Source organism: Equus przewalskii, chromosome 23 (genome assembly GCF_037783145.1).
Source record: "Equus przewalskii isolate Varuska chromosome 23, EquPr2, whole genome shotgun sequence".
NCBI classification, from domain to species: domain Eukaryota; kingdom Metazoa; phylum Chordata; class Mammalia; order Perissodactyla; family Equidae; genus Equus; species Equus przewalskii.
In genome coordinates, this window is record NC_091853.1 from 13,600,453 (window position 1) to 13,614,406 (window position 13,954).

General features: G+C 34.9%; 1 protein-coding gene across 10 annotated transcripts in view; it reads left to right on the top strand.

Annotated features, from left to right (window-relative positions):
• Window positions 1-13,954, top strand: part of TOR1AIP1 (torsin 1A interacting protein 1) — a 39,329-nt gene that overhangs the window by 16,452 nt on the left and 8,923 nt on the right. For all 10 annotated transcript variants that reach the window (XM_008543578.2, XM_008543594.2, XM_008543586.2 and 7 more), the window contains exons 6-10: window positions 5,457-5,498; window positions 6,316-6,390; window positions 10,210-10,266; window positions 12,395-12,436; window positions 12,976-13,044. In XM_008543578.2, the coding sequence (XP_008541800.2) occupies window positions 5,457-5,498; window positions 6,316-6,390; window positions 10,210-10,266; window positions 12,395-12,436; window positions 12,976-13,044 (285 nt within the window). The remainder of the gene's footprint in view (window positions 1-5,456; window positions 5,499-6,315; window positions 6,391-10,209; window positions 10,267-12,394; window positions 12,437-12,975; window positions 13,045-13,954) is intronic.

The window sequence follows — 13,954 nt, forward strand, 5'->3', positions numbered from 1 at the left end:
GAAACAGAAGAAATACTTGAAACAATAATGACTGAAATTTTTCCAAAATTAATTCGAATAACCAACAGAGTAAATGCCAAAAAATACACCTAGGCATATCATTTTCAGACTACAGAAAATCAAAAATAAGACATCCTGAGAGAACCACAGGAAGAAAACATGTAATCTATGAAGGAACAAAGATAAGAATTACATCTAACTTCTCCTCAGAAACCATGCAAACAAGTACAGAGTGGAGCAAAAGATTTTCACTGTTTAGGGGAAAAAAACACTAGCCTGGAAATCTGTACATTGTCAAATTATCCTTTAAAGCAGAAGCCTCTAGCCAGGCTAACTAAGAAAAAAAAAGGAGGAAAAAAAAGAAAAACTAAGGAAAAAAAGCCAGGATACAGATTACTAATATCAGAAATGAAAGAGGAGACATCACTGTGGGGCCAATGGACAATAAAAGGATAATAAAGGAGGGGACCAGCCTGGTGGCACAGCGGTTAAAATCACACATCCCACTTTGGCGGCCCAGGGTTTGATGGTTTGGATCCTAGGTGCAGACCTATGCACCACTTGTCAAGCCATGTTGTGGCAGGCATCCCACATATAAAGTAGAGAAAGATGGGCACAGATGTTAGCTCAGGGCCAGTCTTCCTCAGCCAGAGGGAAAAAAAAGGATTGGCAGCAGATGTTAGCTCAGGGCTAGTCTTCCTAAAAAAAAAAGAGAAGATAATAAAGGAATACTGTGAACAACTCTATGCCCACAGATTTGATAACCTAGATGAAATTTGATAACCAATTCCTTGAAAGACGTAATCGGTGAAAACTCGCACAAGAAGAAATAGACGATATGAATAGGTGTATGTATATTAAATAAACTGAATCAGTAATTAATAACCTTCCAAAACAGAAAGCACCAGGCCCAAATGAGTTCACTGATGAGTTCTATCAAATATTTAGGAATGAAATTATACCGATTCTGTATAATCTCTTTCAGAGGATAGAAGCAGAGGGACTATTTCCTAACTCATTCTGTGAGGCCAGCATTACCCTAATACAAAACCATCCAAATGCTTTACAAGAAAAGAAAACTGCGGACTGATATCTCTCATGAACATAGAGGCAAAAATCTTTAATAAAACATTTTAGTAAATCAAATCCAAAAAAGTACAAAAAGAATTATACACTATGACCAAGATTTATCCCAGATATGCAAGGCTGGTTCAGCATTCAAAAATCAGTTAATGTAGGGGCCGGCCTGGTGGTGTAGCAGTTAAGTTCACGCACTTCACTTGGGTGGCCCAGGGTTTGCTGGTTAGGATTCTGGGCACAGACCTACACACCACTTATCAAGCCATGCTGTGGCAGGCGTCTCACATATATAAAGTAGAGGAAGATGGGTAGGGATGTTAGCTCAGGGCCAATCTTCCTCAGCAAAAAGGTGATTGGTGACAGATGTTAGCTCAGGGCTAATATTCCTGGAAAAAAAAAAAAAAAGAAAAGAAAGAAAGAAAAATCAATTAATGTAACCCATCACATCAAGAGGCTAAAAAAGAAAAATCACATGATGATACCAGTAGGTTCAGAAAAAGCATTTGACAGACTCTAATACCCCTTTGTGATAAAAACTCTCAGTAAACTAGGAATAGAGGGAGACTTTCTCAACTTGATAAAGACTATCAGCAAAAAAACTTATAGCTATCATCATAATGGTGAGAAACTAGAAACTTTTGTGCTAACGTCAGATACAAGGCAAGGATGTCCCTGCTCACCACTCCTTTTCAACGTTATTCTGGAGGTTCTTGCTAGTGCAATAAGGCAAGAAAAGGAAATAAAAAATATACAGATTGGGAAGGAAGAAATAAAACTGTCTTTGTTCACAGATGACATGATTGTCTATGTAGAAAATCCAAAAGAATGGACAAAAAAACTCCTGAAACTAATAAGCAACTATAGCAAGTTGGCAGGATACAAGGTTAATATACAAAAGTCAATCACTTTCCTATATACCAGCAATGAATAAGAGAAATTTGAAATTAAAAACACAATGCAGTTTACATTAGCATCCCCAAAATGAAATAAAGTGTAAATCTAAGAAAATATATCCAAGATCTGTATGAGAAAAACTACAAAACTCTGAATGAAATCAAGTAATGAAATAAATGGAGAGAGATTCAATGTTCACGGATAGGAAGACTCAGTGTTGTCAAGATGTCATTTCTTCCCAACTTACTCTGTTGATTGCAATCCCAATCAAAATCCCAGCAAGTTATTTTGTGGATATCGACAAACTGATCCTAAAGTTTATATGGAAAGTCGAAAGCCCCAGAATAGCCAACTCAGTATGGAAGGAGAAGAATAAAGTAGGATGACTAACAGTACTCAACCTCAAGACTTTCTGTAAAGCTACAGTAATTGAGACAGTGTGGTACTGGCAAAAGAAGAGACAGACAGATCAGTGGAACAGAATAGAGAACCGTAAGTAGATCCACATACAGTCAACTGATCTTTGACAAAGGAGCACAAGCAATACAGTGGAGCAAAGGGAGTCTTGAATAAATGGTGCTGGAACAACTGGACATCCGCATGCGAAAAAAAAATGAATCTAGACTACAGATGTTACATCCTTCACAAAAATTAACTCAAAATAGATCACAGACCTAGACGTAAACACAAAACTATAACATTTCTAGAAGATAACATAGGAGGAGACCTAGACGACCTAGGGCATGGTGATGCCTCTTCAGATATAAACCAAAGGCACGATCCGTGAAAGAAATCATTGATAAGCTGAACTTCAGTAATATGAAAAACTTCCGCTCTGCAACAGACAATGTCAAGAGAACGAGAAGACAAACCATAGACTGGGAGCAAATGTTTGCAAATGACACATCTGATAAAGAAGTATTATCCAAAATATTCAAAGGACTCTTAAAATTCAATAATAAAACGACAATTTAAAAAAACAACCAAAGACCTTAACAGGCACTTCAACAAAGAAGATATACAGATGGCAATTAAGCATATGAAAAGATGCTCCACATCATAGGTCGTCAGGGAAGTGCAATTTAAAACGAGATACCACTGCACACCTATTAGAATGGCCAAAATCCAGAACACTCACTGCACCAAGTGCTGGCAGTGACATGGAGCAACAGGAACTCTTGTTCCTTGCTAGCGGGAGTGCAAAATGGTACAACTACTTTGAAGATGGTCTGACGGTTTCTTACAAAACTAAACACATTCTTACCATAGGATCCAGCAATCGTACTCCTTGATATTACCCGAAGGAGTTGAAAAGTTATGTCCACACAAAACCTGCACAGACATTTGTAGCAGCTTTATTCAAAATTGCCAAAACTTGGAAGCAACCAAGATGTCTTTCAGTAGGTGAATGGAAATAAACTGGTATATCCAGACAATGGAATTTAGTTTAGCACTAAAAAGGAATGGGCTATCAAGCCACAAAAAGACATGGAGGAATCTTAAATGCATATTAGTAAGTGAAAGAAACCGATATAGAAAGGATACACACTGTATGATTCCAACTATATGACTTTCTGGAAAAGGCAAAACCATTGAAACGGTAAAAAGACCAGTGGTTTCCAAGGGTTTCAGAAGTGGGAAGGATGAATGGGTGGAGCACAGAGGATTTTGGGGGCATTGAAAATACTCTGTGTGATACCATAACGATGGATGCCTATCATTATACATTTGTCCAAACCCATAGAATATACAGCACCAAGAGTGAACTGTAATGTAAATTATGGTCCTTGGGTAATTATGATGTGTCAACATAGGTTCATCAATTGTAGCAAATGTACCACTGTGGTGGGGGAGGTTGATAATGGGGGAGGCTATGCATGTGTAGGGGCAGGAGGTATATGGGGAATTTCTGTACCTTCCTCTTAGTTTTCTGTGAACTTATAACTGCTTTTAGAAAATCTTAATAAAAAAAATTGAGTGTTTACAATTGTGCTGTTAGGAACATGACTGATGCAGTGGTAGAAGGGTAGTAGACTGGAAATCAGAAGTCCTTTTTTCTCACTTGTTAGTCCTGACACCCTTAGACAAGTCACTTAATATCTGTCAGACTTACCTATGAAAGCATTCCCTTATGACGTTATGGGAATCAGATAACAGACATGAAGATTTTTTTTGAAAACTAGCAGCATGCAAATATTAAGGACTTAACTGTTACTAAGGTGGTAACTAAGACATAACCATTGACTCTTACGAAAACACCTTCTGTTTGCGTGCTATGTGAATAGTGGTGTAAATGAATAAAGTAAACTGCTGTACAAAGTTTGATAATAGTTATGCACTTAGAAAATAAAACCTCGAAAAGGAAATAATACCTTTGTATGAATGGAAGTACTAATGAAAAAATTTTTAAGAGAACAGCACTAAGACAAGTTGGACTTTCCATTTTTCTGCTTGAAAAAAAGAGAAAATGAAAGGACAGTCTCCCTAAGGATCCTAGATTAAAATAGCACATAGTATACCAGATTCTAGCTTTTTAAGAATAACATAGTATTATCTGCAGTTTTCTCAGTGTTAGTGTGTGTTTGTAGCAAAAGAAAATTGGTAAATATGTTTCACATAGAGATTTGCATTTGCCAGTATTGAGTAGTAGTAGTTTGACTAGTATTATACCAGTAAAATTATACTGATTTGAAGAAGATATTTCCAAATTCACCATATAATGTATGGGAAGTTGCCTTCCACTGTTTTTTCTTTTGCAATGCAAATAGTGGTTAAGATAGTAGAGGAAAAAGCTGAAAAGAAACAAATTTTCAGCTTTGTGGACAGAGTCTGATTCGTGCTACTTCTCATATGATCAGTAATATTTTAGCCCAGTTGTGCACTACCTGCATCTGGGCTTATCTCCCTTTATTTAAATAAATTTCAGAATAGCCCGTGTAAAAATACTGCATTTGAGGTTTGTTTGATACTTTTTGCTCATTTATCTTTGTCCAAATTCTCTGGTTCTGAGAAATAGTGGTATATGTGGGCCTGCTGGGATAGGGGAGTATCTTTACCTTTCTTACTTCCTTTTTGGATGTGCCAGTGCATTAAAGAGCTGGTTGTCAGTTCTACCAGTATGGTAGGCGTTTCAAGGGAGTGTAGAGAATCTGGCAAATAGGAGAACGAGAATATAGGAAATCTATAGGGACTGGAATATTTGTCAATGTAGAATTTAATGTTTCCTGCAAACACAGGTTACTTTTTAGCGCACAGATACACCTGCGGCTGAGGGTGTATAAACTCTTTCTGATTCTAGTTTGTATCAGACTTATTTCTAAAATAGCCTCGAGGGAAATAGTAGATTCCTTTTTTTATGATTTAACAAAAAAAAAATTTAGTTGGTGTGTCTTAATGTTCCCTTTCCTAAATTAGACACTGTTATTTATTCCTAAGCTTTAGCTTTTGATGTTATATACAACATGTGTGCTTTTCTCTTCTAGATGCCACCAGTGTCCAACAGAAGTTCAGTTTCTCTGAAGAAGGTATTTTCTGTTAAAATATCACACAATATATTCTAAATCTTTTTTTGTTGAGGTGAGAAGCAATTTTGATAGGTACTTAAGAGTGAGAGGAGAAATACTATCTTTTTCTTCAGAAAAAAACATTCATGCTTATTTGAACTGTTATGTGGACAGGTAAAATAGGACAGAATGAATGATGGTAGCCTTTATGTGCCTTTTTAGCATCTTTTGTCTGCTTAAGTTAATCATTTTAAGCAAAGCTAATATTTTCAGTTTCTGGCATGTGCTGGCTTTTGATTATGGTATTAAAATAACTGCTTTTCCAAATTCTCATAACCAGTCTGTGTTTGAATAGTACAGTAAAATTTAGTCCATTTTTAAGCCCATCAGAATCTGGAATTAGTCACCTGCATACTGAAATGTTTGTGTATGGGTGTCACAAATGCACAGGTATACAAATACACATGCATATACTAATCTTGTCTGAATTTATGCACTGTATGTAGTGCCCCACCCCCGGTAAAATCTTTCCACTATTTAATGCTCATTTGTTTACTTTTTGACTCTACATTAAAGCCTTAGAATATAATCTTAGAGAGATTGCTTTGAATATTTGCTTGGGATATAATTATGTGCCTCAGAGAACATAAAATAAATGAGTTCACAGCTTATTTAGAACTTTGTGATTCAGAATAGTAAGCATAATAAGTATTGATTCTATATCTGATCATTAAAAAGGCTTCATTTTAGTATTGAATTGCTTGTTTTTGTTTCTTAATCCAGATCATTAGAGCATTAGAATAAAGACTATACTATTGTATTCTATACTTCTTTTTAGGAGAAACTGAAGATGATGATCAAGACAGCTATGACAGTGTTAAGATCAGATACGGGGATTCTGTTAATTTTGGAGGTAATATTGCTTTATGTACATATGATTCTTAAGAGCTGTCTTTTTAGTTAAAATATGAAGATATTCTGTGAATTTGTTTTTTTTAAAATACTGTAAAATATTTTATTAAAACTACTTTTTAAAAAGTATGCTTTTAAATATTTATTAAAATTCCTGATTCCATGTGTACATCTGATTAGGAATGTAATGTCATGTAATGTCTAAACAAATCACTTTTAGCCTGCTTTGATGTTTATGAAATATAAGAAATTTTTATGCTGTAAAGAATAGTTATTTGTACCTTTTAAAAAAATTTTAACGAGAGCCCGATCACATTGGCATTGGTTCTTACTACACCATCAGGAGTGTTAGTTAGCTTTTAGGAAGTTTTAATATACTTAGATAACTACTTTTATCTCTTGATTGTTCAAATTCACGCCAAGTTAGTAATTACAGTTTCTGATGTTTATGTGAATTTATGTTTAAGTTTATTCAATGAAAGAATTGACTGAAGAAAAAAAGACTACCAATTTGAGGCTTAAGATGCTAAATGGATTTGTACACCTTATAAATTATGAGTAATTTTATATTTTACTCTTGTAGAAGAGTAATTCTCCATTTTTCCCTCACCACTTTTTGAGAATTTCTGTAATTCCTCTGTTTTACTTTATCATTCCACTTTAAAAATAAGCTCATAAGCTGGTTTATGGGCATTTGGTATTCTATATATTCCCCACTCTTCCTCATTTTTCCTCATTCTTTCTTGATAGAGAAATCCCAAAGGAGATATGCAGCATTCTAGCATAGTGGTTAAGAACTTGGGCTCTGGAGCCAGAATCCCTGGGTTACTCCACTGCTAGGTTTGTGCCCTCAGGCAACTGCTTAACTTCTGTGTTCCTCAGTTTCCTCATCTGGGTTGTTGTGAGGTTAAATTATAATTCATATGTGCAAAGCACTTAGAAGGTACCTACCACATAGTAAATACTCAAATTAAGTGCTGCTATTAGTTTTCATGTATGTATACATAAAGCTCTAAAAGTAGAGACTACCTGAAACCATAAGGCTTCTAGAAGAAAATGTAGGCAGTACACTCTTTGACATCAGTATTAAAAGAATCTTTTCGGACACCATGTCTTCTCAGACAAGGGAAACAATAGAAAGAATAAACAAATGGGACTTCATCAGACTAAAGAGCTTCTTCAAGGCAAAGGAAAACAGGATTGAAACAAAAAAAACCCCACTAACTGGGAAAAAATATTTGCAAGTAATACATCTGACAAAGGCTTAATATCCATAATATATAAAGAACTCACACAACTCAACAACAAAAAATCAAACAACCCAATCAAAAAATGGGCAGGAGACATGAACAGACATTTCTCCAAAGAAGATATACAGATGGCCAATAGGGCACATGAAAAGATGTTCATCATCGCTGTGCATCAGGGAAATGCAAATCAAAACTACACTAAGATATCACCTTACACCCATTAGAATGACAAAAATAACTAAAACAAATAGTAACAAATGTTGGAGAGATTGTGGAGAAAAAGGAACCCTCATATACTGTTGGTGGGAATGCAAACTGGTGCAGCCACTATGGAAATCAGTATGGAGATTCCTCAAAAAATTAAAAATAGAACTACCATACGATCTAGCTATCCCACTACTGGGTATCTATCCAGAGAACCTGAAATCAGCAATTCCAAAAGTCCCATGCACCTCTATGTTCATTGCAGCATTATTTACAATAGCCAAGACGTGGAAGCAACCTAAGTGCCCATCAACAGATGACTGGATAAAGAAGATGTGGTATATATATACAATCGAATACTACTCAGCCATAAAAAAGAAGAAAATTGTCCCATTTGCAACAACGTGGATGGACCTTGAGGAAATTATGTTAAGTGAAATAAGCCAGATACAGAAGGACAATCTCTGTATGACTCCACTCATATGAGGAATTTAAACCTGGGGACAAAGAGAACAGATTAGTGGCTACCAGGGGAAAGGTAGGGTGGGGGGTGGGGACAAAGGGTGAAGGGGTGCACCTACAACATGACTGACAGACAATAACGTACAACTGAAATTTCGCAAGATTGTAACCTATCATTAACTCAATAAAAAACAATAAAAATAATAAAAATAAAAAAATAAAAGTAGAGACTAATTAAGCCATTCGTACAGCCGAAAGTTTGATGCCATAGCTTACGTGTAGAAGAAAACTCTAGCTAAAGAACAAAGAGGGTCAGGCCTGTTAAGAATACTGATCTTCCTAAATTATCTTCTGTGCCAGAGATCACTGAAGAGTCACAAGACGATCCACTGGAATGCAGGAAGAAAGTATTAGAATTTCATGTATATTTATTTTTTATTTCATCATTTAAAAGTGTCTATTTTTGTCTGTTTTATAATATGCATAACACATTAGTTAATATATTTCAGTAATGTATGGGTATAATATTAGAAAGAAATAATATTTTGGAGATTGATGCTCAAAATTTTTTTAGTAATAGGTGTATGCTAACAAAAATATTTAGCCATCACAGCTGAATGTGTCAAATGCTTCTGTTTCCAAAACAGCCATCTGGTCACTTTTAAACTGATTTAGTTATAAACTCCACTTTTATATGGAAAAAAGTTTTTAAGAAGAGTAGACTAAGATACATAACATATTGACCACTTGCAAGAAAAATTTAAGGCAAAATGGGTATTAGTGATTTCAGGAAGATCCATTATTATAAACTTGCAAAATTTTCCACAACTCAGAGTTTTCATTATCTCCCTTACCTCATGCCATGTTCTATATCTTATATATTTTTTCTTTAAAAAGTGTTCAGAGGGGCCGGCCCCATGGCCAAGTGGTTAAGTTCGCGTGCTCCGTGTCAGTGGCCCAGGGTTTCACTGATTTCGGATCTTGGGCATGGATGTGGCACTGCTCATCAGGCCATGCTGAGGTGGCGTCCCACATGGCACAACCAGAGGCACTCACAACTGGAATATACAACTATGTACTGAGGGGCTTGGGGAGAAGAAGAAGGGGAAAAAAAAAAGACTGGCAACCGTTGTTAGCTCAGGTGCCAATCTTTAATTAAAAAAAAGTGGATAATTAATTTTTTAGATACAACATAACTCTTTAGAAGCTATTTTTTAAAATAAATTATACACCCAAGTGTTCAATTCCCTGGGATTTATCTGAATATTTTTACTCGTGTGGGTATTCATTGTTCTCTCGTAAAGTGTGTGTTTAAGAAGTTGAATATGCTTTATGCTGCACTGTATTCATGTTTTACTCTTTATGCTGCACTGTATTCATGTTTTACTCTTTATGCTGCACTGTATTCATGTTTTACTCTTTATGCTGCACTGTATTCATGTTTTACTCTTTATGCTGCACTGTATTCATGTTTTACTCTTTATGCTGCACTGTATTCATGTTTTACTCTTTATGCTGCACTGTGTTCATGTTTTACTCTTTATGCTGCACTGTATTCGTGTTTTACTCTTTATGCTGCACTGTATTCATGTTTTACTCTTTATGCTGCACTGTATTCATGTTTTACTCTTTATGCTGCACTGTATTCATGTTTTACTCTTTATGCTGCACTGTATTCATGTTTTACTCTTTATGCTGCACTGTATTCATGTTTTACTCTTTATGCTGCACTGTATTCATGTTTTACTCTTTATGCTGCACTGTGTTCATGTTTTACTCTTTATGCTGCACTGTATTCATGTTTTACTCTTTATGCTGCACTGTATTCATGTTTTACTCTTTATGCTGCACTGTGTTCATGTTTTACTCTTTATGCTGCACTGTGTTCATGTTTTACTCTGTAGGTCAAACCAGCAGATCCTCGAGTCAACACTCAGAATCACCTTGGCAGTCAGCACAAAGTGAGTGAGGCCGTGTTTCCCGCGTTGCGTCTTAGACTGTGTGCATGGTCAAGTGCTGCTGTTGTTTTTGAAGATCCTCTTTTGCAGTTAAATGTAAATGTTGAAAAAGAGGTATGATGAATGTGAAAAATCTCATCCTGCATCTTGAATTTGCTTCTTGAATTCGTCATCTCTGTAGCAAACCTTGAATTAGAATTTAAAAAGCAAAAATGTACTGCTTTCTGTGATTTGTTGAATATCCTTGCTTCTAGTATAAATTTGTTGATTGTTTTTAGTTTAACTGATGCAGTAGTTTGAGCCTACTTATATGGACATATTCTAATAAGGATATAAAATTTTATATGCAGTATGATTTCAACACTATTGCAAAAGTTTGGAAGGATGAATAAATAAGTGATAAACCAGGTATAGTAAAAAATTAATGGTAAGCTAGGTGCTGGGTATATAAAAGTCTTACAGCTTTATTTACAACTTTGAAAATTTTCATATTAAAGTGTTGAGAAAATATAACACACCAAAAGGATTGGAAAGTAATTACTAAAATGCTAACAATGGTCTGTTCAGGATGGTAGAATCATTGATGACATTTTTCTTTTGCTTTTTTTCTGTATTTTGCAGGTTATCTACAAAGGATGTGTATTTCTTAGGTTAAGCAGAAATGATACTGTTTTTTCTTTTTCCTTTTTCAAATCAAGTCCCAGAATTTGTATTAATTATTAATTAACCAAAAATATCCTCATATGCAGAATCTTCAAGGACCTTTTGTTTCCTTCAAGATCATCATTTTTAAAATAGGAGACTATTTTTAAAGAAAAAGTCTTTGGAAATCAGTTTTATAGTCACTGTGTTCATAGAATTCCACCATATATATATGTAATCTCAAAATGTAAATATATATATATGTAATCTCTAAAGCTCCAACATAAATCATTAGTGGAATATTAATCATCTTATATGTTTGCCTTTTGTTATTCTAAATCTTTGATCTTTGGAAGCTCTTAAATGTATCTCCCTATATAAATTAGGCTACACTCATGCAGTGAAATACTTTTCGTTATGAAAGTTCTTTGTATACTAATGAATAGATGATCGGGATATATTTCCTTGAACCTAAGATACCATTGATTTTATGTATCACAGCGAAAGAAAGACCATCTAGTTAAACCATGACATACCATTGATTATAAGATGCAGCCCCAGAAGTGTTTTTTAAAAAGTATTTCTTAGAATTGATGAAAGACAACTTAAAAAAGCATTTGTCTACTTTTTTAAAAAGTATTTTGTTAGTGTAGACTGAAAACAAATCTAAGAATATGCATCTGTCTGTCTTATTCACCATGGAGTCCCTACATGTAATGTTTTGTACACAGTAGGTACATAATAGATGTTGATGAATTTTAAGTTATACATTTGTAGAATGGTGCCTTTCTTTTACAGCTAGCATATATTGCATTTGTATTTAGAAAAAAATAAAGTTGAAAATAAATTTACTTTGATACTTGTATCAAGGGGTAGAAGTAACGTTTCTTCAGAGCATGTTTGGAAATTTACCTTGTTATAATTGTTTGTAATATCATTTCCTAATTGTCTCATTGTATCATTTTGCAGTTGTCCTTAAATGCCATTCTAAAACTTGAAGTAGCATCTTTCACTCCCTAACTACTTTGCAATGTCCACAGATTTGCTTATATAGTATATACCATTACATGTGGACTGCCTGGGTTTGTATCTCAGTGCTGCTAGTTTTAGATATATAATCTTGGGCGAATTATCAGTTTCACTTTCCTTGTTTTTAAAATGAGAATAATAGTATCCACCGCATAAAGTGTGAGAATTAAGTAAAATTATCCTTGATAGCCTGTAAACATTCAGTACATTTAGCCATTATTTTGATGTTATTGATCCTAAAGCTGACTGCTTCTTATCTAATTCCTGAACATTTTGAAATTTGGAAAAGGGGGGAAACATATATATATATAATATGTTTGGGACTGATGAATGAAAAGTTTGATTTTTTTTTAACTATTGGTTTATAGTGTCCATAGTAAACAAGTAAAATGTGGATGAAACATCTTCATTGTTTTTGTTTCCAAGTATTCTATGAGCTTATCTCTGTTTTCTGTTCCAGATCGAGACTTCACAGCTCTTGATAAGCAACCTTCAGTGCTAAGTAAGTGGTTGATTATCCGTTCTTTTATCAGTCAACCAATTCTAACCCTGTCTTATTCTGCAACAAAAAGTTTGAATAGGATTTTAGGTCATTTTACCCTCTTTGCCTTTTAATGCACCACACATTGGTACTGTATGTGATAGTTACTCTGCGATGTGGACATGTGTTCAGGACTGTTTTACCAGAAGTAGTTTATTGGCAAGAGTAAATGGTTAACTTTTTCTTTGTAAACGACATTGAAATCAAGTTCAAGTTTTATTGAGCCCAGTCATTCTCATAGACCAGAGCAGAGGACTTGGGCATGGATTTGTCTGTTAGGTGGTTGTGTATTTATTTGCTGCCTTTTTTGCTGTGGGAAGTGGTTCATCCTCACTGATGTTATCTTTTGACGTTATCTTCTACTTCTGAACCTATTGCTTTTGTTGTTTTCCTCCCCAACTTTGTTTTGCCTTTCTGATAAATTTAACTTACAGCACTGGAGCATGGTGTACATTGTCAAAGTATGTGAAATAGTATCTTGGTGTATGTGTTTGCCTCAGGCTCGGGATATCAAAAAACCCCTCAGCAACGGGTTGAGCAAACCACAAGAAAAAGGACGTGGATGCAAAGTAAGTTAATAAATCTCTACTGTTATTGAAATAATTTTATTTGCTGTTTTTCTGGATTATTTAAGATACAAAAATATTTAGTTCTTCAGATAAGCATTTAGGTTGTTTGTGATTTCATTAATACAGGACAGCTATGATTACTAGTTTAGTTATTTCCACCTGCTTGGACTGGCAGGAGGCGGACTGGGTGTAAAGTGTAGATAGTGGTGCAAGAAGACCCATGGATGGTGAGTCTGGACTTGAGAAGTTGTCAGCTCTATCTAGCAGCAGTACAATTTGTACATGATAATGAAATTCTACTCTTTTGACAGTATGTGTTTTATTTTTAGCAGACTTTGTTTACTTGTATATAAATAACTATTTAGAGCAGCTCTGTGTATCCATTATTTTAAGCAATAAAGGGTGAAATCCACAAACTGTATTTTTGTGTTTAGGTTTAGGATGAATTCAATGTAAAAGAATTTAGGAAATACCATAGATGGATGTGATGTAGCAATCACACTCTGAACTCAGTCTATCATACTTTGTGTAGCAATGCGTCCACATTAACCCTTGACAGTGTAAAACAAATCCATGCCTTAAGTGCCCCTTAACTTTTACTCATCACAACCATAGTAGGTCTCGAGGTCATCAGGCATCCCCTTACTTTTATTTAGATAATATAATAAAAATCCCCATTATATCTCTCTTGCTTATGAAATGACTAATTGGACAAGATAACCTCTATGACTTTGTTTTTCCATCATTAAAGCAGTAATGGTCACAATTCATTTTTGTGTGTGCATGTGTGTGTGTGTGAGGAAGATTGTGTGCTTTGGAACCTGTCTCTAAAAGTGGTGTGGAGAAAAAGAGGGGAGTTTGGAGTTAGGGCTCTGGGGTTCCAGTTCCAGTTCCAGCTCTTTTACTTACT